Source organism: Micropterus dolomieu, linkage group LG06, assembly GCF_021292245.1.
Source record: "Micropterus dolomieu isolate WLL.071019.BEF.003 ecotype Adirondacks linkage group LG06, ASM2129224v1, whole genome shotgun sequence".
Taxonomy (NCBI): domain Eukaryota; kingdom Metazoa; phylum Chordata; class Actinopteri; order Centrarchiformes; family Centrarchidae; genus Micropterus; species Micropterus dolomieu.
This window is the reverse complement of record NC_060155.1, coordinates 26,958,354-26,982,122: the sequence shown is the minus strand read 5'-3', so window position 1 is coordinate 26,982,122 and position 23,769 is coordinate 26,958,354. Positions and strand designations below refer to the sequence as shown.

Sequence of the window (23,769 nt, the reverse complement as noted above, 5' to 3'; positions counted from 1 at the left end):
CACTCTCCCTATTTGAGGACAAATCTGTCTTTTTAAACATTAAATAGCTAACAGTGCGTCTATCATCTTCATCATAACAGATGTTTTGACCTTGGCTCTGTCCTCTATGTAGAGTTTAAGGAATAATACACCAACAGCATATTAGCATATTCTCATTTTTTTGAAACTACAACACTACTCTACCGAATTACCTCAAGTTAGGTTTATTTATCTTAAATATTAAACCAAATTATACCCTCCGTTTTGTCTGTCCAGCTTTAAATTACTGACAGATATCTTGATAGAAGTCCTCTACACATCTGCTCCTCCACAGATTCTTTGTTTTGACATTCTGTGCCACAGCTGCGCTTTCATTATTTACCTTTGGATTAAACACGGCAGCTCAAATCCTTCTCCTTCACTCAGCCTCTGTCCTTCCCTGAGGCGTTGTGGATGTGCCACTGAGTGCCAGCTCTTAAGTCTCTGTTTTGGTTGTCGATGCTCCTAACGACTCTCAGTATATCACAGCTGAGTCAGCTGACCGTACCTGTGGAAAATGTGAAGTGAGAAAGGTGTCAAACATAAACAGCATTGTTCAAAACTCAGATAAAGTACAAAAAGGTATGGAAAGGGAAGTAAACGGGAGAGTGCAGCAAAACCACTTATCATGGAATTGTCAGATCATGGACAGTATTCATAAAACATCAAGTCAATTTTACCTTTCAATTTCACACTGAAAGTTTCTTTCACTACTATATCTTTGAAGAAATGTGTTATTTTATGTTTAAAATATAACCTTCTCTAGGAACTCCTCGCAGGGTAAGACAGCTCTGCCGCTTTCAGAAATCCTGGTGCAGATTGGATGACTTTTCTTGGTTAAGAAAGTTGGTGAAATATTTTTACTTCTAGGACGATGATGATAAATGATCCATTTAAGGGTTAGAGGGAAAATCTAAAACTAAGCTTTTGGTGAAATCCGCCACCAACACATGTAAATGAATGACCTAACCCCATACAACAGGAATACTCTCATTTCTTTCTGCAGTCTACTGTTAAATGCACTAGTACATACCTGCACTGCCCTAACAAATTGTCTCAGCAAATACACAAATGGAAAAATACTGCACTGCACATCTTCTGCAGTTCTAAACAATAGTGATTTTTGTGGTGCGACTTCAGTGGGTGGATGTCAGAGGATTCTCTGCCAGAGGGACTGTGGAGCAAACATGGCATAATATTTTCCTGTCACATTTCTCTGAAGGATGTTTTTCATTCCGAGCAGTTCACATCAAATGTCTGTCACAATACACAATGTCGAGCACTTCCAAATTACAAACATTAATGACATCATTGACCTGCTTCACTGTGCTTACAGACATGGGCCAAAACTCCTTACAGTGCCGTGAATGCTTTCGTTTGTCACACCTTACACAATGGCAGTAACAGGCACTTTCTACAGGATCGCATGTGTAAAAGAATTCCCCATCACTGCGCCTCCCTTCTGTTTCATTAACATTCGTATTGGAGGAGGAGATGAGCCGATGAGGGAATCTCTAAGAGATTGTTTGCTCTGAGAACAACGCTTGCAGCTGAGCAAACAACGCCAGCACCCAGCATGTACGCACACACACACACACACACACACACACACACACACACACTGAGATTTCTCACATTCACTGTCCTGTGCCATATACATGCATAATCAGGACATACACGATGTAAATAGTCCGGCAACTTGTATCTATGTTACCACATATTTGGAGAAATTGATGAATTGACTGGCTTGGTTGGTTCAAATGATCTATCTATGCCCTCACTGTATAACAGCCTAATTAGAAAGGACTGTAATCACAAAGGAAATGTTTATAATACATGTGGCCTAACACGTATGTAAAGTAAGCTTATTTGAAGACATTGTATGTAATGAAGTTTACAGTATTGGTAGAAACCTTTCTTCTTTTCTAGAAAATTTTGACACATGTTCTAGTTTTCATATTCTTTAATCAAATCAACCAAAGTTCTTCAAAACCTCAAACCGTCTCCTAATGCTGCAAAATATGTTATAATACAACAATATTCTTAACACAGTCTCCAGTTATGTTAATTGAATTAATTATCAAACTGACTCATTCCCTGTTTATAAAATGATCAAACAAACACAGGAGGAAATGAGGTTAGAGAAGGGACTGGGCACCAAATGAGACCAGTTCAGTCTACCTGTCTGTCTGTGTGCCGGCTGCCTGTCTAGCTCTTTGCACTGTCCCTCTGTGTCCAGCTGTCCCAGTTATCTCAGCAGGCACTAGTTCTTGGGAAGAAATCACTGAGCTGTATACTGGAAGACCTCTTTTTGTCTGTCTCTATGATTGTGTATTTCAGGGGGTGAAGTGAGAGGATGGCAGGCAGGGGGTGGGGGTGGGGGGGTAACGGGGTGAAAGCCAGGGACACTTGATGTAATGGAAACTGTCCCTCTGCAGATGTCCACCTCTGAACTCCTAACATCTCCAAACAATGCATTCTTTCATCTGAAAATGTTGTAGGCTTTACAGTATGGCATTGAGTGAACTGGTTTTGTGTGTGTGTGTGTGTGTGTGTGTGTGTGTGTGTGTGTGTGTGTGTGTGTGTGTGTGTTCGAAGTCAGAAGTTCAGCTACAGCATTAGTCAGTTGGTTATTGTCTTAGTAACCTGTGGATCAACAGGCAGTCTGTACACATACTACAATCTCAAGCTGTTTACCATAACACTCATTTTTGCCTTGCCTAACAGCCACCAAACCACCAAGTCATAACAGCTGGCAGCTTAATTTAAAAGAAGATAACAAAATCTTCCTTTTACAAATGAACAAACTTAAATCCATAAGTAATAAAAGACCCTGTTGCTCAATCCAATACAATCAGATGTTTTGCTACTACAGCCTTACTTAGTACTTACTTACAACATGAAGCTTATGCGGAAGTTCCTGAAACCTGCATTCTATTGAACATCCAGCAGGGGGCGACTCTTCTGGTTGCAAAAAGAAGTCCGGCTACTTTTCAGCTGATTTATTCCCTCAGTAAACACTTTCCTGATGAGTTTATAGTCTCAGTCGCTAGTTTCAAGTCTTCATCAACACAAAATGATGTTCATTTAGTAAATTATGGTCCTGTTTATTTTAAAATAGACCACAAAGCAGAGTATGTTTCAGGGCGGGATTATCTATGATTAACAGGTTGTTACCATGGCGACCTGTCAATCAGGCTAAAGCCGACTCGTACCCTCGGCGCTGTGTAAATTTAACCAGCACCACTGAAAAAGCTTATTAGGAGTCGGCTCACTTTCTCTGGTGAGTACATTTAGTTTTAAGACCGTTGTTTGCTAGACAGAGTTATCAGCCGTGTTAAAATGACAGTTAACGTGAGTTACAGTTGCACCTATCTAAGCAAGCTAGCTAGCTCCAGCGTATCTTCACTTCCGGGCACTTCCTGGTTGCAAAAAGTCAACATGGCGACGCCCTATCGGCCAAACTCGAGGCTTCAAAACGGCAGTCCACAGTCGGTGACGTCACGATGACTACGTCCATTTCTTATATACAGTCTATGGGTATGACCAGTAGCGTAGGCTATTGTTAGCTTATCATAGCCAACGTTAGCTACATATTGCTTAATAGCTGACTTTACTGGGTCAGCTACGCTGTGTTTTAGAATTCAAATCAATTAGATTTTATTTTTATAGAGACAAATCTGAAGTTATCTCACTTTCACAATGATCCCGTAAATGTCAATTGTGGCCTTGAGTCAGCAAAAGTGACTTTGTCACAGCTATATTAATTGATTTGAAAGAAAATAACCACTTGGGAGAGTGGAACAAGCTGGTAACACAACATTAACATACAACCACTCTATAAAGTTGCCAAAATATTAACAGATGCCTATTTGCACATCAACCCGACGCAGGGAAAAACTGAATTGGCTGTTTAGTGCATACAGTGGATTTATTGGACTTTGCTGAAAACAGGTGGCTATACCGCCTAGAAAGAACCATGGTAATGTTTCAGGCCCTTCAATCAAAACAGTGAGCTGAAAGATGCTAAAATGTGCTGCCAACTGCAGGGCTGGGTCATAATTCTCTTTGGGTTTCTGCCTATTGGCAACTCCTCACCTTACACACAGTCATTTCTTTTCATTGTTTATATGAATTTGATTCAATAATCTGGGCATTTATAGTAGCATAACTAGCACTCTGCGTGTATGATGATGCATGTGGAGAACCTCTTTGCAGAGGGAGGTCAGAGGTCACATACAGGACAAAACCTGGAGCTTGTAGGGATTCCTGCTAAAGCCCACTTCAGCAAGATGGATAGTTGACCACACAGGTCGTTTTAACCTTAGAATCATCGAGTTAAAGCATAGTCTGTCCACTCAGTATAGATTACCTTAAGAATGAAGGAAACCCGTAAAGATAATGAAAGTTAGGTCACCTGAATTTACTCTAGACCACATTTCTGTCTTCTCTAGTCGGCGGTGTTTCTATCTGAGGGCTTATGTTGACCCCATGACTTCTCTAATGTAATTGGCTGGATGCATTCCCCATCTAAATGGACCGTAATGTCAGATATGCAGGCTTTCATGATGAGCACACAGGTCTGAAATTGATTTAAAAGTTAAACAGGGGCTTTTGTTAGTACCACTTTAAATTCCTGATGCTTTTGAATGATCCCCTGCCAATATTACATGTACAAGCAGATAAAACTGTATATGTATAAATGGCCTCTGTAGTAGAGAACAAGAGTTGTAAGTAAGCTCAAGCTTGCTTGCTAGCTAACTAGATAGAATGAAATAACTTTTTTCTATCAGTTTTTTAACAGTTACAAGACAGCTTAACAAAAACAAGCATGAGGTAGGTTAAAAAATATAAAGAAAACAAATTTACAACTATATACTGTATATAAGTAAAAGTTAAAAAGACTTAAAGATATTTGTCTTTGACTGTATCTGAGCAAACGAACTATCAAGCCAGTGCTCAGTGTGACATTGTCGTCCAGCATGATGCAATCTAAATTCAACCTGCACAGGCTTTAAATGGGAGCGCTGACTGACAGTGGCACACACTCCTCAAACACAAGACAAGATCCTGTCTAGCGAGAGATCAGGTATCAATCACCGTTTTGCTCCATTGGAACCATGTCTTTGGTTACTCTTTGTGTGTTTGGGGGCGGTGTGGGCGCTTCAGTTGTTGAGGTTAATCCTATGTTAGGGTCAAACTCTCCTTCTGATAACCTCTCTGACTCCCACTTTTCTCCTGTTTTCTTTTGTCTTCTTGTTATCGTGCCTCTTTTCTTTTCCTGTCCTCTGCTCTCAAGAAGCCCTGTCTGTGTGTGTGTGCTTTCTTTCTCTTCCTCTGTCGCTCCCTTGCTCTGCCCATCCTCCCCCTCTTTTCCCACGCTTAAGATGAATTTGTCTCAGAAGATTTCATTGGGCATATTTAAAAACGATATACCAGGGCTACTACTACCAATACCACAACTAATTATAACCACAGAAATGACAAGCATGATAACGATGATGATCAACACCTGATACATCCTACTGATCTTTCTGCTACCATTACCACCACTAATTTAACTACCTGACAACAACACATGTGTATGGAGATATTAGTAATGTCAGATATTCCTACATTCAGAATTTAGTGGTTTTATTCTCACAGACTGTTATGTTTGTGGCCAGTTGCAATCTTTTGTTTGTACTTAGAGGGGAACTGATAGAGACTGATAGGTGGTAACTCACTCCCAGGCCACCCCAGGCCCTTTTGCCAACAGGTAGTCCCTTTGTCTTCTCTGAGGTTGGAGGTTGAGCTAGAGGTTCAAAGAGTCTGAGAGTGCCTTTGTGAGTGTGTCGTTGTGTATGTCTGCGCGTGTGCACGTCTAACATCATCTCTGACATTCCTCGAATTTTTTTTTGTCTCCCACCTGCTGCCCTGAACACAAAGGGGATTCCATCAGACAGACAGGTCCGGTCCCGCTCATGCGATCACCGCTCAACCTTGACTATGTCCAGAGCCACAGCTAGAAAGTGTTGCTGCCCCTCAGTGATGTAGTTGTAAATTACAAGTTGGGAAACATTTTGATATCTATTTAACAAATCCTATTAACCTGTAACAACACGGTGCAAACTAACGTCAGATATCAGTTATTGTGATTTATTAACCCTTTTAGACAACTTAGATAAGTAATTAAAAATATATGATACTGAGTTAGTTTTTCCTATAATTTATTAATTTACCTCACAATTATTTGTCAGTGGAAAAAACTCTTTTAATTAAGTTTTGGTTGGTACACCATCCCCTACATCCATGCTCTACTCAGTTTTTAGCTGCTGATATCTTCCTTCTTCTTTCTTTGTTCTGTCACAAGTTCAGGATTTTTTATTTTGTTTATTGTCTGTTGTTAACTTCTTTCCTCAGTCAATCATTTATTCCTTTTATCATCAGTCACCGATCACATCTACATCATAGACACGTATCTGCAGCATTTTCCTGATACCGTTTGTTTATAATGTACCACCTCTAAAACGACAAACTTACTTTATTCTGTTTTTGGCCAATATACTGGTATTTTTAGTGACGTTATTGATGCAAGTCAGTGGCTTTATTGACTGAATAAAGCCACTGCTTTAGACTAAATGTGGAGAATGACTCACAACATGATGATAATGTTGGTTTTTAGTGGCTGAACAGCCCTTCTTGGCTGGTCTTTCCAACAAAAGCTTATAAATGTACTCCAACATTTCCTGACGGAACATGACCTAGAAATATGAAATGAAAACACATCATAGGAGGAGCGGAAGAAGGGGGAGAAAGGGAGGGAGGGGGAGGTGCATGAGAAAAACACAGGCTTCATTGATTACTTGCCTACTGGCTACAGTGTGCATGTTTGTCGAGCGTCTGAAAGTGTGCATGTGTAGTATACCATTACCTGAGAACAGGTCCTCTCTGTTGACCTTTGCAGCCTCCCCACCCAAATGTCAGCTTTAGGGTTGGTTAAGAGGATGTGTCAATCAAACCTCCTTAGGAATAGTAAAATATACTCTTCAGTCACACCCACATATACAAAAGAAAAACAGCACAAAAAGCCCCTTTGAGTGTCACAGATGGTCTTTAGCTTGTTTAACAGAATCAGTAGAAAAAGTATCAGACAATAGCTTTAAATAGTAATTATTTTCTTAAAAAACATGTAGTGCCTTGTAGTGCCTATTATATGAGTTATTGTCTTGTTCTGGCACAAAAAGACTAGCCGGTGAGCCAAAACCTCTTTCGCTCTAATTGGCAGGAGAGGACCAACTTGTACACCCTAACACACACGTAGGACTTATAAACACACAAAAACAAGAATAAACACACTCTCATCTCTCATGTGACAGCTTTGACCATCATGAGCATCTTTGGACTGGAAAGCCAGTCAGAAGAGTTGCGAGCCATTGCTTCTTTAATCCCCCAGAGTTTATTGTATTTAACGTAGTCCTTTAATTTAGCACAGAAACCTTATGGGTAAATTCTATGGGACTATTTTAAACAAGTGAAATATTTTCAGGCCTTTTTTGTTTTATCCTTACGAACCTATTAGGGAGGTGTGTCCTATGCAATCAGCCTATCGTAGCTGGTATTTTATTGCTTATTGTGGCAATAAATATACCAAAGACAAAAATGTTGATATACCAAATCATATATATATATATACTACATATGTCTTTCCATGTAGCCCAGCATCAGGGAGCATGAGGAGTTAGACTTCCTTTAAAGTTAATTAATCACTTGAAGTATCATTTAAACCAAATTTTATTCAATGTAAATGTTGTGAAATTCAAAACTAAACAGTCTGGTAAATGTTTTCACTACATGGACCTAGAAACAGACGGTTCCAGTTCTTTGGTAGTTTCTATTAAGGTAACATGACCATTTTGGCTTTTTTTCCACTGTAGTCTGCATGCATTACTGTTTATGACCACTAGGTAGTGCCAGAGTGCTAGTATGTGTTACAAGTCCTTTTTTCATTGCCCTGTGTTTATGTGTGCACTTAATTGTGTCTTCTCTTATTTTGAAGTGACTGACAAAAGAAATAATCTGCAATTACGTTTCTGCATAAAGGTGCTGACAATTTAATAACTGCATGGAACACGAACGAAAATTGACCATTTAGCCTGACTCTAAGATATATTTCAGATAATAATGTGACATATTACAGTGTCTGAAGCATCAAACAACCAATTAAAACAGATCAAGAATTCATATAGTCTGACTCATAATGTCATATGAACACACATCTGCTGGTCCTGTGATTTCCTGTCTGTCTCCTGAAGCCACTTAAATGGTTATTTCTGTGAATAAATTCACATGATCTCCGTGTGATAGGCTGTGACAGTAAACCAATTAGACTTTATTGTTGGTGAGGTTGCTAGGTAGAGCGGGAAGTGAGTGAGAGGTGAAGGGTGAAGGGGTTCCTCTTCCTGGAATCCAGAGGCCCTAAATGGGGTCACCATGTACAGAGAGAAGGGGGTCTGAAAATACACATAAGACTGTGGCAGCTTTTTGACCAGCTATTGCATTTGAAAGTGGCCACTTTCTTTTTGTTATTTCTAATATGGCCATTGGTCAGTGTAGTAGATAATGGCTTAGTAACCTCCTACCTTTCCTGCCCCTAAAATTCTGGTATTGCCACCACCGCTTAAAGTACATAAAAAATGAATTACGATGTTGCTCCCTGTCAGCTGGATGTGTTAAGAGTCAACCTTGTGCTAACAAGCTTTCCACAGCAACTTTATAGGGTTATTTGTGTCTTTATTGAGTGATGAAGGTGCACTGGTAAGCAGTCAAAAAATGAACTAACATTATCAACAGAATGTGAAGAAGTAACAGTCGTGTCAAAGAAGATCCCAGTCATTCCCAGTCATCAAACTGGCCTCCGTCGGTCTCCGTGGCTGAGTCTGGTTCTGGTCTGGCCGTAATCACTGTGAGGCTGCTGAGGCTGGTTCTGTACTCATCTCGCCAGGCTCTGGTTCTGGCGCTCATTCGGGACTCAGTCAGCTAATAGGACTGCAAAGTTAGTTGCACAGCTAACAATGCTGCTACTGGCAGATGTGATATACTGCCCCCTATAGGTGGAGTTGCCTCTAGGCTACTTCTCAGCTGAATAATTACCCCAGTAAACACTTTCCTGATGAGTTTATGGTCTCATTCGCTAGTTTCACGTCTTCTTCAATTACAAAATTATGTTTATTTAGTAAATTATGGTCCCATTTATTTTAAAATAGGCCGTAAACCAGAGTACGCTTCAGGGAGGGATTATCTATGATTGACAGGTGGTTACCATGGCGTCCTGTCAATCAGGCTAGAGCCGACTCGTACTCTCGGCACTGTGTAAATTTAACCAGCGCTGTTGAAAAAGCTTATTAGGAGTCGGCTGTTCACTTTCTCTGGTGAGTACGTTTAGTTTTAAGACTGTTGTTCGCTAGAAAAAGTTATCAGCCATGTTAAAATGACAGTTAACGTGAATTACAGATGCACCTAGCTAAGCTAGCTCCACATGGAGCTGTTGGCTCCACAGTATCTTCCAAATATGGTCACGCCCCGGGGCTGCTGGTTGCAAAAACTCAACATGGTGGCGCCGTAGAGGCCAAACATCTTAAACATTGTACCTTTAATGTTAAAATTACAGCTTGTTCTGCTTTGAAAAAAAAACATTAATACTGCATTAAAGACATCATCTTATATAACCTTTATAATTGCTAACCTTATATCTAGAAAAGACCTTCTCAAATCGCTTTAGCGTAAAAGGGCCCAGAGAAGGTTCAGTGATTGAGGGTCTGTGGTTGAGGGTGTGTGTGTGTGTGTGTGTGTGTGTGTGTTGGTATGTCATGCCAGGTTTCACTGTGACGAGAGTCAAAGTTGCACCCCATCCTTTCCTGACCACCTCTAACCCATCCTCACCCCATCCCATTCCATCCCCCCTAATCCATGACTAATCAAGCTTATTCCCCTGGTGGGCTTTCTCCCTCACCCTCTCTTTAAAACTTAAACCTATCATCTGCTCCGTTAGAGACCGTTTATCCGTTAGTGTGTGGTGATCAGCAAGGCTCTCATGGTCTGATCAAATATATCAAGATGTGCTATCTCTCCCTTCCCAAATAAAGAAGAGTTAAATCTCACTCAACAATTGGTCTCTCTTACAACAAAGATTACAAAAACTAGGATTTATTCATCTCATATCGTGCCTAACTTCAGACCAGAATGCACCAGTAGGCAACACAGTGAAAAAACAACAAGGTATTCTGATATCTTTTAAATGAAATTGTCTTGTTTGAATAGGCCAATTGTTTACAACAATAAGTGTAATTATGGGTTTTAAAAAGTTGCTTGAACAATTAACTTATAGCCTACAGCCATTTTTCTGGTGAGGTAACAAATGAGGGACCTGCCACTGTTCCACTCTCGGTGGCTGTTTCTGATGTTTAAACGTGATGTTAAGTTTTGATAGCATTGATAGATATAATGTATGCATAGCTATGATACTTGATAAATTTATATTCTACGGTGCAAACATGCTCCAAGCTAGATTCCTAACTGTTTACTGACTGACCTCAACAACTGCTGGTGTCAAGCCATTCTACTAGATGTGTCTTTCTTTTGAAAGGAATTAGTTAAAGTTAATAGCTTGTAGCTTGTAGCTTGTTTTAAGCTACACGTATGAATTAGGGGACAGAAAAACATCAAAATAAACTTAATGACATGCAGCCACCTAGCTTAAAAAGTTGTTGCTGCAAACTGGATGTAGCAGACTCAGAGCAACATTAACTTTAATTTGGAGTCGTGCTTCAGGCCATATGACGAGTGTAACTCTCTTTTTAAGTCTGGTTTGGTGTTCTCCACCAACTCCTAAAGGAAACCTAAAGTATCTGTCTCTTTAGCGTGTAAAATGTTTGATTTCTTTCACCAGCTAGCAGCTAATCTTGTCTGCTCTGCCTGCTGTTTGCTGCTGGGCATGTCGTCTAAGTGGGTTTATGGTGCTTTGTTAGGTGGAAACAACCTATTGGTGTTTGATGAAAGCGGGTAAGACTGAGCCATACATACAGTAAATGTGTAGGCCATAAAGCCAAAACAATGACCTACAGTATAAGAGGCAGATAAGCTTCCAAGAGCTGCAGATCTCGGTGATAATCTCTGTGGGTTTGCTGTAGGAGCAACCCCTTTTACTTGACACAGTCATTTGATTTAATGTTAATATAAAATATTTTACTTAAGTTGAAGAATTTCTACATTTCTTTTTTCTCTTTCTAAACATATGATTTCTTGATCCAGTCCACACATATAAATAATAGAGTTAAAGAAGGCTGAATTCCATTTCGCTGCTTTGGTTTCAGGATCCTGGTATTGTGCATGCTGGTTCACTGTCACTTTAATAAAATGCAGACATTGTTAATATTATTAGAAACACGGTTAATGCAACCCCAAAAATACTTTTTAAAAACTTGCTTACCATGAAGGATAATGGGTTTAACTAAAACTCAGAATTTCAACAACAGTTGTCAAGTTTCTATCAAATGTAGCCAAATTTTAACTGACTTTCCAGAAAATGGACAAGACAATGTGAATTAATGAGTGTTTTCATCTACTACCGTAATGCGAGCATTAGAAGTAAGGTTCAACTAAGTGAATAGTTGGTGGCACAAACTGTAGTTAGGTCCAATTAAACCACTGCAGCAGAAAACAGAGCAACAAGATTAATATTTGTTTCATGTTGTCATTTTAGGAAGGTTATAGTCTTTGCAACACTCCACACAGATCTGATGTTTGGTAAATGGAGGTGCCCGAGATCGACCCACCGACCTTCTGATTAATGAATGACCTGCTTTACTTCCTGAGCAGGGCCACCCCATCTCTTAAGTGGAGTGAAAGCGTCACTGGACATTGAAGTCACATGCTTCATAAATGTCAGGATTTATTTGCCAAGTCTGTTTCCATTACACTTTGTCTTATTTTGCTTTAATCAATACATCAACTTGTCCACCAAGCAAAAATAAATAAATTAATTAAAATGAGCCAAACACGTGGATCAAGTACAAAGCATAAAGAAAAAAGGTTGGTCTACCTGTGATGGAATTTTAGTGATACTATGATAGAGGTTTCCCCAGGTCATGTTAGGGTCAATTGCTGAGCTAAAGTGAGCCAAAGGTACCAGCCAGGGACTCTCCAAAACAGTAGGTCAGAGTCTGTCTCTCCTCTCTGCCTGCTTGGTCGACTGACTGACACAGCTGCCTTTATAATGATGCACTGCATTTATTCGGTAACCCAAAGTTGAGATGATCTTTATTTTGTTTCATTACAGACAGACTGACCAGCTCTATAGAGGAAGTGTTGCATGTGCCTTGAAAGACACACAATATGACCTTTGGTTAAATTAGTTAATATTCACACATGTATAGAGAGGTGGAAAATAGTCTTATTTGGACACTTAGTGAATCTATGTAGGTCTGGGATGGATAAATATTCCCAGACAGGAAGCATGTTGTTGGCATTGCATGTGTTCACACATTGTATGCTGGCAATGGATCTCCTCGGCCGGGCTCAATAAACAATGCTGTGTAAGCCTTCATCAGTCTCCTAAACTTCTTCATCACACCCGAACCTGGCTCTCTTATGTTATGCAAATAGTCACTTTACACCCATAAACCCTTGCATGTTGGAGTTGTTTCCTGTATTCAGTTCAGGTTGCATTTTAACCCCAAACAAACTTAACTTCTTGAGGGACAAGACAGACTTATATTTTTATTCATCTTGCCACTGAAGTGCACCAAGACATGGTCAGTGTGACCTTGCCCCTGTGTGTTCATCCAGTGATCCTCTGCAGTACTCCAGCCCTCATCCTGGACCTCACCAAACATTTAGAGAAGCTCGACACAACAGAACAGACATCTCTTTGTCATCACTAACACGGGGCCTCTCTCTCTGATCAGTGAGCTGCAGCAGAGAGAACGTCCACACTTTACAAAAGCTTGCATTCAACCTTCTGTTTTTAAAATTTTTACTTTTAGTTAGGTGCCTCACAAACGTTCACTGCAAAGCCATTTTTGATGAATTATCAGCTTTTAATAGCCGAATTTAAGCATTTCAATATAAAAGTATGTTCTTATACATCTGCGTCATTTTAATTCAGTTCAGTAGACTTGAAATTTGATTTATTTCAATCAGCAGAGATTAGTTTACAGATATCAAGCACTGTCGTTAAAGATGTTAGTGTAAGCTTATTCTGGACATTAACAGAATTAACAGAAGACATTAATCATATAACTTGTGAACATCTTCAAGTTAGAGTGGATGTCAGTTGTTGTCATCATCGTTTGACTGGGCTTTTTTTTTTTTTTACATTTCTCTTCAGAACACACTTTTCTAAATGTGCCATTTAGCTGAAAAAAGTTTTTTTTGTCCCACAGGAGATGTGGAAGGAATGCTTTGCCCCCATGTCCTTATAAAGAAACCTCACCTCATGCCTCATCATTAGTATATACCTATGCCAATATTAATATTATTGTTTTAATGAATCATGGTATGTTCCTTAAGGTGTTTTCCTTTTGACATTCCCTCTGGATTAGCTGCACCTGCAGCATTGTAACTAATGGGCCTTATTCAAAACCTGTGTGTCTGGGCGTGTTAGACTTGACACACTGTACATGTGGCGTGAGTGGCAGACCGAGAGACCACAAGTATGATCTAGAGAACACAGAGACGGGAGGATGGGAGGAAAGGAGTGAGGGGAAAGGAGGAGGAGGAGATGGAGGAGGGAGCAGTGAACGAACTTACTCTCTAATCTGCCTGTCTGAAAGAAAAGGGGTGAGAAAATCAAGTCTGCTGTGTTGTAGAGTACCAGAGGAGGGGGCGTTTGTAATTACACAGGGAGAGAGGACGGGGGCAAAAGAGAGAGATGTCAGGGAGTTGCAAACAGAACAAGAGACAGAGGCGCATGGAGAAAAGGAGCACGTAATGGGAGTGGAGACAAAATAACAAGAAAGGAGAAGGAACAGCAGAGGACTGTAACAACCTGCATGGTGGTTCATTGGCAATTTTTTGTGCCACTGGGTTTCCTGGATTACTGAGACTAACTTTCACACACTCTACAGGACTCTGCATGGGCAGGTAGGGCTGTGTGCATCCTTTCATAGCTGGAGACTTAGCACTGTCTCTTGCCAATAGCTTGTGTGCACGTGTGTAGTAATTTTTAGCCGCATTTAACAGGATTGGTGTGTTTGTACATTCATGCAAGACATAGTAAGAGCATGGGAGCCTTTCGCCTCTCTCTTGCTCTCTTCCTCCTCCTCTCCTCTCCCGTACAAGCCCAGTGGTGGAGTTTAATCTGGAGGAGCCCTAAAACTAGGACCTGGCCTTCTGCTCCCTCCATTCCTGCCTCCGTCACACCCCTGGGCCCTTCTGTCAACCCAGGGATAACAGAATGGGACGTAAAGGAGGACGGGGTGACAGAGAAAGCTCTGGAGCATAGCATCCAGACAGAGGGGTCAGTGCTGGCCCCTACGCCCAACCCAGGAGTGTCAATCTTTGGCCACAGCACTGTAGAACCTGGGACCTTACCTCCAGAGGAGAATGCAGGTGGAGGCAGCAAAGCCAAGCCCCATTATAAACCACTGAAACACTGGAAGAGTGGTGAGTGTTACAGTGTTACAACAAGTTTTTAAATTAAAATCAACAGCCTGTTGCTGGTGGGAACAAGGTTGATGAGAGTGGTGAGAGTGAACCAAAACAGAAAAGTTGTTGGCTCTAAAACAGTTAACTAAAAGATGCAGCAAGTCACCATGAGCGACCCCTTTTGACAGTATATATAATGAATTAATCCATTGTTAATCTGAAAATATTGATTAGTGCCACCTTAAGCAAGACACTGTAGATGCCCAACACACTTAGTAGCCTAAAATTGCCTATCATTGGTTCAATATGTCTTGCTGATGGGTCAGTGCCTTATTTATACTGGGTAATCCGTAAATGTTATCCGGTCATGTCCTGGCGTATCTCACGAATCAGAACAGAGCCTTTTTTATTTTTTTATTTCTGTAGCGTGCTGTTATGCGACACAGTTGTACCCTGATGTGCTCTGCGTTAAGTCTGAAATATCTAGAGAGAGTAGGCCAAGCAGCGGGAAGCCTTTGTGTGGCCCAGCCACAGGGTCAAGGTGGGTTTAAATGGTCATAGGCAGCAAGGCTCGGGGGGATGGTTGTTAATATTGGTTTTATAAGTCTCCACAAGCTGATCAAGAATCCATGTGGCCAACATGACGAGGATTAGGTTGAGGAGGAGGGGGAAAAATGTGGTGCAAAATGACTGACAGGCTGTTTGATTTGGTGTTGACATGAATGCAATGAATGAAAACTGATGAACTGACCGACGCCCTAACTGTCTTATTGATTGTGTGCTTATAGAATAAGGCAATTAATGAAGGATTTATGGGAGTGTTTGCACATGGAATATATAATCAAATATAAGTGCTTATAGAATACATTTGTGTCAATGTAAATTATGTCCAAATATCTACTTGTAAATCCATGGCACATGATGGTTGCTCATTTCTATAGGCTTATGTGTGAGTGTGTGTGTGTGTGTTTGTGTGTGTGTGTGTGTGTGACAAAACTAGTGGTGACTTAGGACATTTACACAAACACTGTACTTGTCTACAGTTTTGAGATATTGTTCTTTACTTTATACTTCTACTCCGACAACTTACATTTATTTGGAGTTTGTTGTTGTGTTTCTGGACACAAAGGGCATCACTAAAGAAAGAAATTCTTTCTGTCTTAACTTAACTTAAACTAAACTAACTAATGGCGGTGTCGTATCCTGTCTCAGACCTCGTATCTTATCTTAATTTGAGAAATCCTAACCAGAACTATAAGCTCGATTCTTCAATCATTACTCGTCCTGTTATGCCTGTATCTGTGTTTAGAACGTACATGAGGCTGCCTGCATTCTTGACAATGGCTGTCTCACTTCACTTGTCACTGGCTAGCTAGCTTGCTATAATGGATAAGAACAGACGGGCGTTCAGTTTTAGCTTCCATGAGTAGGAGGCTTTAATCGTGTCAATGGAGAAGAAGAAACCCCAACTTTTTAGGAAGTTTTCTTCCAAATGATCAGCCCAGGATAAATATTTGAACAGACCTAACACGTCAGTCAAATTCAAAATGAATCTTCTTGGCGGTTGATTTATACAAAATTAATGTTCCTGAAAATTAAAGGCATCATCTTACAGTTCGAGTAGCCTTTCAATCATGATATTTAGGTGTTCATGTTGTTCCCCAGCTTCATTTTATTTGTCATACAGACCTAACAGCGATGGTGAATTCAGGACAGGGTCTATACCATCATAACTTAGGATTCCTAACTTAGGAAATTCTTCAGTTAGGACAGTTCTGTAATAGCTAATACCAAAAATAAGTGTCGTCCTAAACTGAGATAAAATAGGATTTCAGGCTTGTAATGAGGGCCCTGATAACTAAGTCCAATATTCACTCTCTTTTTAGCTCTGGTCTCCTTTAACTCCTGGGGGAAATATATGACTTTTAAGCTGTTAAATTTTGTCCTTACTGCTGTTTGGCGCAGGAAAGTGTATATTGTGTATATAATATATTATCATTATTTTCTAGGTGAATATAACAAATGAAAGTTGGAAAGCTGAAACATGTTTTGGCCCTATCTATGTTCTATGTCAACAAAAAAGAGGCTTTAAGTTTTAGCGTTTTAATAAGGTGTTCAGTAAAAGTCAGTTTGATGATGAAATGTAAAACAAGGAGAGCGTATCGTCGTCAAGTCTATTTTCAACAGTGGGATTACTCCCCAAAACTAAAAAGAGATTTCTAGTACTTTTGCCCTTTCTCACAAACCCATGTATCTGATCCGCCCCCCCGCCTCCCTTCTTTTTTGAAGCAGCAACAGCGTGATCATGGTCCTTCTGTATCTTGAAATGGCTGCCATCCAAGTCATGAATTATAATCACCACAAGGTCGCTGCTGCCAAGACATTCTACGACCACTTATATCAGCCATTATTTTCAAATGTGTGTCTCACAGAGCAGGAATGAAACTCTTCAGTCAGTGGCCGCTGGACAGCACGTTGGTTTTAGCATGAGTCGTCTCAGAGCAGCGTTTTGTCTGTCCTTATCAGCCATTACAGAGCACTAATGACCTCACAGCTGGACTGGAGGTGTAAGGGCTTTGGTGTGTTTGTGTGTGTGTACTTTGTTTGCACATCTTGATTGCCCACCTCACCACATGTATTTGCAACAATAAATGTGCAGAGCTCCACACGCGCGCGCACACACACACACACACACACACACACACTCCTAAAACCCTCTAATCAGGCATGTTTCCAGTTGGTCAGGCTGATGAATTAGAGACCCCCAAATGTTGGCTTGTCTCGTCTGGTCTGGGGTTTGTGTGTTCACGTGGGTGAGATGTGTGTTTGATGTGTGTATGCAGACGCATTTCTGTTTGTGTGTGTGTACGTGCATGACAGAGATATAGGTAGCAGGGGTGAGTCTGGCTGGAATGCCGAGGTGAGAGTCGGTCGCTACAGGAGACAGGCTCCAGAGAGGGGGGAATCAAGGGAATGTGAAGCCATCTCTTCACAAACATGCTAAATACTCTAATTGCCAGCCATTGTGTCTGCATATCTGTTTCGGAGGATTATGTCTATGCAGAGCAGTGAGGCGTGAGCAGAGTCTGGATCAAATCATGTCAAATTAAAGCTGTGTCAAGATGATTCCGGTTCCCTTTATTCCTAAGTGTTAGGTGGATGTTTCAGTCAAATTATGTCACTGTCAAGAAAAGCAAGTTTGCATTGGGGAAATAACAAGCAATTAAAGAAATATTTTGAAAAGAAGAAACTTGTGTTTGAACTTCTTGAACAATGAAACGCTGCCTGGGAAGTGATTGTATATGCTTATAAATACTTTAAAAACACTATGTTGGATAGTAAATATCTGGCTAAGTTAGATATCTCTCGCGTTTTGAGCGCTGTGACCACTTTTGTATTGATGGTCGTTATGTTACTCCTTCTTTGGTTACATTTACACACTTTTGCATTGTCTCCGTCTCTGTCAGAGCGAGGCTCAGGAGGCCATCTGGACCTGACAGAGTTAATTGGCGTCCCCCTCCCTCCCTCGGTCTCCTTCAGTCCTGGCTATGAGGGTTTTCCAGCCTACAACTTTGGCCCTGAAGCCAACATCGGCCGGCTCACCAAGACTTTCGTGCCTGGGTCATTCTACAGGGACTTTGCCATCATTGTCACGGTAATGCTTGAGAAGTGAACCCTCCAACCCTTCAAACCAACGTCATTCTGTCTTTTAAAGGGGTCACCATGGCAAACAGTGGTCAAGACTCAATCGTCAAATTTGATGCTTTATACTATAACGTACTGTATATTGTTCTGTATAATACTTTAAAGTGCTGTATATTGCTCTGTAAAATATCTGTATGTTGCATAACTTTTATTCTATGTGGATAATAATAATCTTATGCTATGACTGTAATATTAATATAATGGAGGCCAAATGCCAAATCAATAAGCTTTAGTGACCACCAATGTCGTCTGCCTGGCCCTTATTCCAGGTGCGGCCAGAAACTCAGAACGGAGGCATGCTCTTTGCCATCACAGATGCCCGTCAGAAGGTAGTGGAGCTGGGTTTGGCCCTCACTCCGGTGCGTGGAGGCCTCCAGAGCATCTTACTGTACTATACTGACGGAAAGCAAGCTTCCCACAGCCACAAAGCTGCTGCCTTTAGTGTCCCAGATATGACCGCCCAGTGGACACGATTCACGGTGAGCATTACATGCTGTGTATGACAAATGATTCAGCTGATACAGACCTATAATTTTTTATTTTTTATTTTTTATTTATTTTTACAGTTAAATAGGAATAGGGATTGAACCTTGAGTTTCTACTCTATCAAGATAGGAGAATTTCTATACTGGAAGGAACATTTCTTTGTTGTAAAATGATACACACAACGCGGCATCAAAGCAACCTAAATCTTTGCATCTTTACTAATCAGTTCTTCAAAAATAAGAGTAAAGGCCATTATATTGACAATAATGAGAAAATCCATGATAAACCACTACATTAAATGGCTGTATTTGATCTGTCTTAACAGGTGGTGGTGGAGCATGAAGAGGTGCGTCTCTACATGGACTGTGGAGAGGCAGAGAGGACAACTTTCCACCGGAGGGCAGAAAGACTCACTTTCTCACACAATTCAGGCATTTTCGTAGCTAATGCGGGAAGCACAGGGCTGGACAAGTTTGTGGTAAGTGAAGAAATCTTTTAAATGTAGGTGTGTCTGTGGGTGTCTTTGTATCTTTTAGGAAAAGACAAGGAGTGTTTTTTCTGTGAAAAGGGCAAAAAAGTATTAGAAGGAATGAGACCGGCTGCCAGTGTGTCAACATCATTGTGCAGTTTATATGTTCAGTTGGCCTCAAGATTACATTTCTTTGCATGTGTTAGTAGGTGTGTTCTGTCCTCTTATTACCATGTAAAAGTGCTACAACTTCCCTGTTGTGACCAAATGCATGCACAAACTACTGAGTATCTTTTTGTGGATGCAACAAGCAGAACATAAAAAAACATGTTTCCAAGAAAATTTGTTTTGAACCTAGAAAATTACAAATGAAAGCTACCAGAAAAGCCACATATAAAAGTTACCCATTTAGAATGTATAGGATTGTAAATACTGAAATGCCAGACTACAACAATAAGAGTCAAATCACCCAAATAGCATTAAGAAGTGGTCATGGACATTTGTTATGTGGATTAGGAGAGATAGCAAAGATCCAACAAAATGTATTGATTTACAAAATACAAAATAGCCCTCAAATAAGTGTATCAAAATAAAATACAAAACATTGGAGCCAGAAAAATATATCAAGATAAAATACATTACTTATTTTGTGTTTTCAAAGTACATTTGTAACATTGGACCTTCTGAATTTGTACAAAATGGTATGGTCATATTTTTATAAAGTATCAAGGCTCTGTTGAGAGTTTGAACCCTACTGGAATGAAGAACACAAAGTTAAATGCTACTGTAGTGAAGCAAAACTGTAAACAGTAACAACAAAAATAAAGAGAAAGGCTTGTATAGTATGTAGAAACCTGCTCTCTGTCCAATTCAAATTTCAATTCATGGCTGGTGAAGACCCAACCACTAAAATTACTAGCCTTTAGTTAACATTTTAAACTTTTCTGGTGTTAACCGCCTCCTGTGAGGGTTGAATATTATTCCAGGGGAGGGGAGAGTTGTGTTAAATCGAGCAAAAGGGTTTCATACGTGGTCCAGCCATACGCTACATTTTGACCTGATCTTGGGTTTCATGTTTTATGAATCATGGAGAAAGTTTTTTGAAAATACAAAATGACTCCTCTCTAAAGTATCTTGTTCTTATCTTTTTCAGCCCTGTCAAATACCAATTACAAAATAATTTATAGTTATATATCATAATTGAAATATGTAATTCAAATAGAAGTAACAGAAATGCTGCCCATCTCTGTCAATAAGCAGAAAGATATACATTATACAGCCTATATTTTGATCTTGCAATGATGTAATCAAAGGCCAACTCACTACCATGTACATGGCTTTGGGGAAAACAAAGGCTTTTTTCCCTTTCTTTTCACTATTGTAAAGTTGACTTTAAAAACATTAAACTGGAGAAAGGTGACATTTATAGACAATAAATTGATCTGACTGCTGAAAGCTGGACTAATCAGCAGACTACAGGGGGTGATTTATCATCATGATGATGACATCTACAGTGCCTGAACTTGTCAATGTAATATGAATCATGACTCTGCAACTACATTATTCAGCTCATATTAACTGGGAAACACATTATGTTATTCATTTATGAAAAACATTATCTTGGATGGAGCCAAGATAATGCACAGCTCCTCTTCTGTTTACCTTTTTAAATAATTTCAATGGTCGGGGGACAGACACCGTCACTATAGGATTTTCACTAAGTAACTCCTGAAATGGAGGAGCAGAGAGGTGTGTTAAACTGCGACTCTGCCTCCTGGTCTCAACTCTGGGTTGTAATGGATTTGGTCCACTAATAAACTTGGCCAGATTTCTAGAAATGAGAGCTGCCAATGATCTACAAAGCCCACATCGTTTGCTGGATTACCACTGTAATACCACTGATCATGCCTCTAACTCAAGCACATGCTTACTGAACATCACCAAACCACCATAATGAGCAAAGGGAAATTTGACGACGATGATGGTTTTACAAGGTTAATCTACCTCTGACGCAGTCTGCATCAGGGTACAGCCAGGTCTGAACAGGGTCAAAATGTCATGACCACCTCTTGTACTACTTCCTGAGCTCTCTCTGCACCAGACTCGTAACTGGACAAAACTATGAAGATCAGAGGGAGAGGAGGTAAGAAGGGAGGAATGGATGGAGACGATGAAGGAAGGGAGAGGGGTGAGATGTGGAAGGGAGGAGAGGATGGGGGAGTAAGTCGATGGCAGATGAGGAAGTCAGAGATGTCAACAAGGCTTAGTTGTGGTCTGATCAAGGGCTTGACTCAGGCTTTTGAGTGTGCTGCCATGTCATTAAAATGTAGTAAGGTAACATGATGAACTACTCCAATTAGGGAAAAAAAGGAAATGTGTGTGAAATGAGTTACGTTGAATAAATGTTCTTTGGTTAATAGGAATGACAGCATACTGTATATTTAAAACAGAGCAAAGACTCAACCCAAACACACTGACATTATTACTGGAATCGCTGTCAGTCCATTTTCAATTCAATGATGCTCACACAAAACTAAAATAGGCTGCTAGTCACTTGTTCTTGCTGTGGTGACTGGATGCGGTCATTCCCTCTTTATTCTGCTTTGTTTAGTGTAGCCTGACTTCTGAACGGGTTATCTGAAGCATGACGACAGAATATTTTAGGCTCAGCAGCAGTCATGTCTGAAATATCTGGGTCACTCTGTGTGTGTGTGTGGGTGTGTGTGTGTGTGTGTGTGTGTGTCCTTGGTTTGTTGTCTTGGGCTTCAAAGGAAGCAGTTATGGCATGGGGCCCTTTTTAATCAGCATGTGTTTGTGTATGAATGTTGACCAAAGGGATTGACATCTCTTGCAATGCTCCAATAGAACTACTGTATATAAACCAGCGCTATTACTACCATGATGTTTGAGTGCACGTGATATCTTTGGATATCCGGTGATATCCGCAAGTGGACTGTACTTCAGAGAGAGAGAGAAAAAGGGCTACAAGTCAGTCTTACCTTTCACCTGAAATATGACACTCTGGTTTGAATATCGTGCGGATTTATGCAAAGAAATCCGTCCCTAAAGATAAAAAACATACAACTTACTCCACTGACAGAGGCAACATAACATTTAGAGACATGACTCTTGTTATGACTGAAAAACTTTGTAGGAAATGATTACTCCTTAAAGTCTTTCTCACTCTGTTTAAATGCACTCCCATAACTCATTTAGTGTGAATACCACAATTAAGATAATAGTTCAGTGGATACATTAGCTTGGGAGATTTAATCTGTCTTTTTCTAGATATGTTATCTGAGTCATTTTACATGTATAACCAAGTTAAAGTATTTAAAAAATGATTTCCTAATTTGTCCTCTCTCTCCAGGGATCGATTCAGCAGCTGGTGATAAAAGGTGATCCCAGAGCAGCTGAGGAGCAGTGTGAAGACGATGATCCTTATGTGAGAAACACACACACATAAACAAAGTAAAGGGTGGTTGACACACAGGAACCCACTGTTTAAGACAAAGTTTCTGCAAGTAATGGTTTAAAATGCTGCACAAATAACATACAGGTCAACCAACAGCACACCCTAGTGGTCAAATAACTTCACTTAATAAAAATACCAAGTTACTTTGATTTGGATTGGTAGTCTTCTGAGTAACTCAGTAAAATTACTAACCTTAAGCAGTAGTCTGATAACTGTTTGCCTTTTGTGCCTTCTGTAAGTGCCATACATTATATAATTTATCTAATTCCTACAGGAGTGTAAAACAAGCAACTAGATTTCCATCTCTCATTGTATCTCTGTATTGCTTTCTTTTTTTAGTTATTTCGTTGGTAATAGTACTGATAACTGGCAAACTGTCGGACATGGCATCATTATTGGTTGGTGTCATTTTTGCTATTAGCTTGTTTTCTCAAACCCAACACACACTGTGACATTTGATAAAGGCCTCAGGATACAGCAGTGGAGACGATGCTCTGGATGACAGAGAGAAAGAGGTGGAAACGAAGAACACACAGGAGAGAAAACACGGCACAGCGCAGGTAGGTTGGCTGGATGAAATGTTGGGAGCAAGTATCTGCGCTTGTTTTGGTGGGCTGCATTATTATATCAAATGGAAACATTGTTTTAAATTCAGCCTGAAATATTTAATATCTTTGGAAAGTTTTGGATTAACACAGGAGTGAAAAACAATGTCCTGTAGGTTTGAACAGCAAAAGCAAGAAAAGAGTGTTTTTTATGAAAATATGCTGCTCCTGAAAAAGAAGTTTAGTAGATACATGCATTTTGTCTATTAGGCTATGTGTGTGTGTGCATGTGTGTGTGTCAGCTTGTTGTAGCTGCTGCTGTGTATGATGCACACCCCTCTTCTTATCATCAGGACCCTAAAAGAGCACTGCTTGTGTACATGTGTGCGTGTTCCTCCTCTGTTCCGGTCAGAAGTCAATTTGACCCTAAACATCCCATCAGGAAA

At 40.2% G+C, this 23,769-nt stretch overlaps 1 protein-coding gene across 2 annotated transcripts in view; it reads left to right on the top strand.

Annotated features, from left to right (window-relative positions):
• Nucleotides 1-3,506: 3,506 nt before the first annotated feature.
• col15a1b (collagen, type XV, alpha 1b) overlaps nt 3,507-23,769 on the top strand; it is a 45,408-nt gene continuing 25,145 nt past the window's right edge. Inside the window, exons 1-6 of one of the 2 annotated variants that reach the window (XM_046050980.1) lie at nt 3,507-3,558; nt 18,111-18,298; nt 18,618-18,827; nt 19,160-19,312; nt 22,674-22,748; nt 23,243-23,338. In XM_046050980.1, coding sequence (XP_045906936.1) covers nt 3,525-3,558; nt 18,111-18,298; nt 18,618-18,827; nt 19,160-19,312; nt 22,674-22,748; nt 23,243-23,338 — 756 coding nt within the window. In that variant the 5' untranslated portion in view covers nt 3,507-3,524. Of the gene's footprint in view, nt 3,559-14,021; nt 14,662-18,110; nt 18,299-18,617; nt 18,828-19,159; nt 19,313-22,673; nt 22,749-23,242; nt 23,339-23,769 lie in introns of those variants that run through there. The other variant, XM_046050979.1, reaches the window with a different exon arrangement.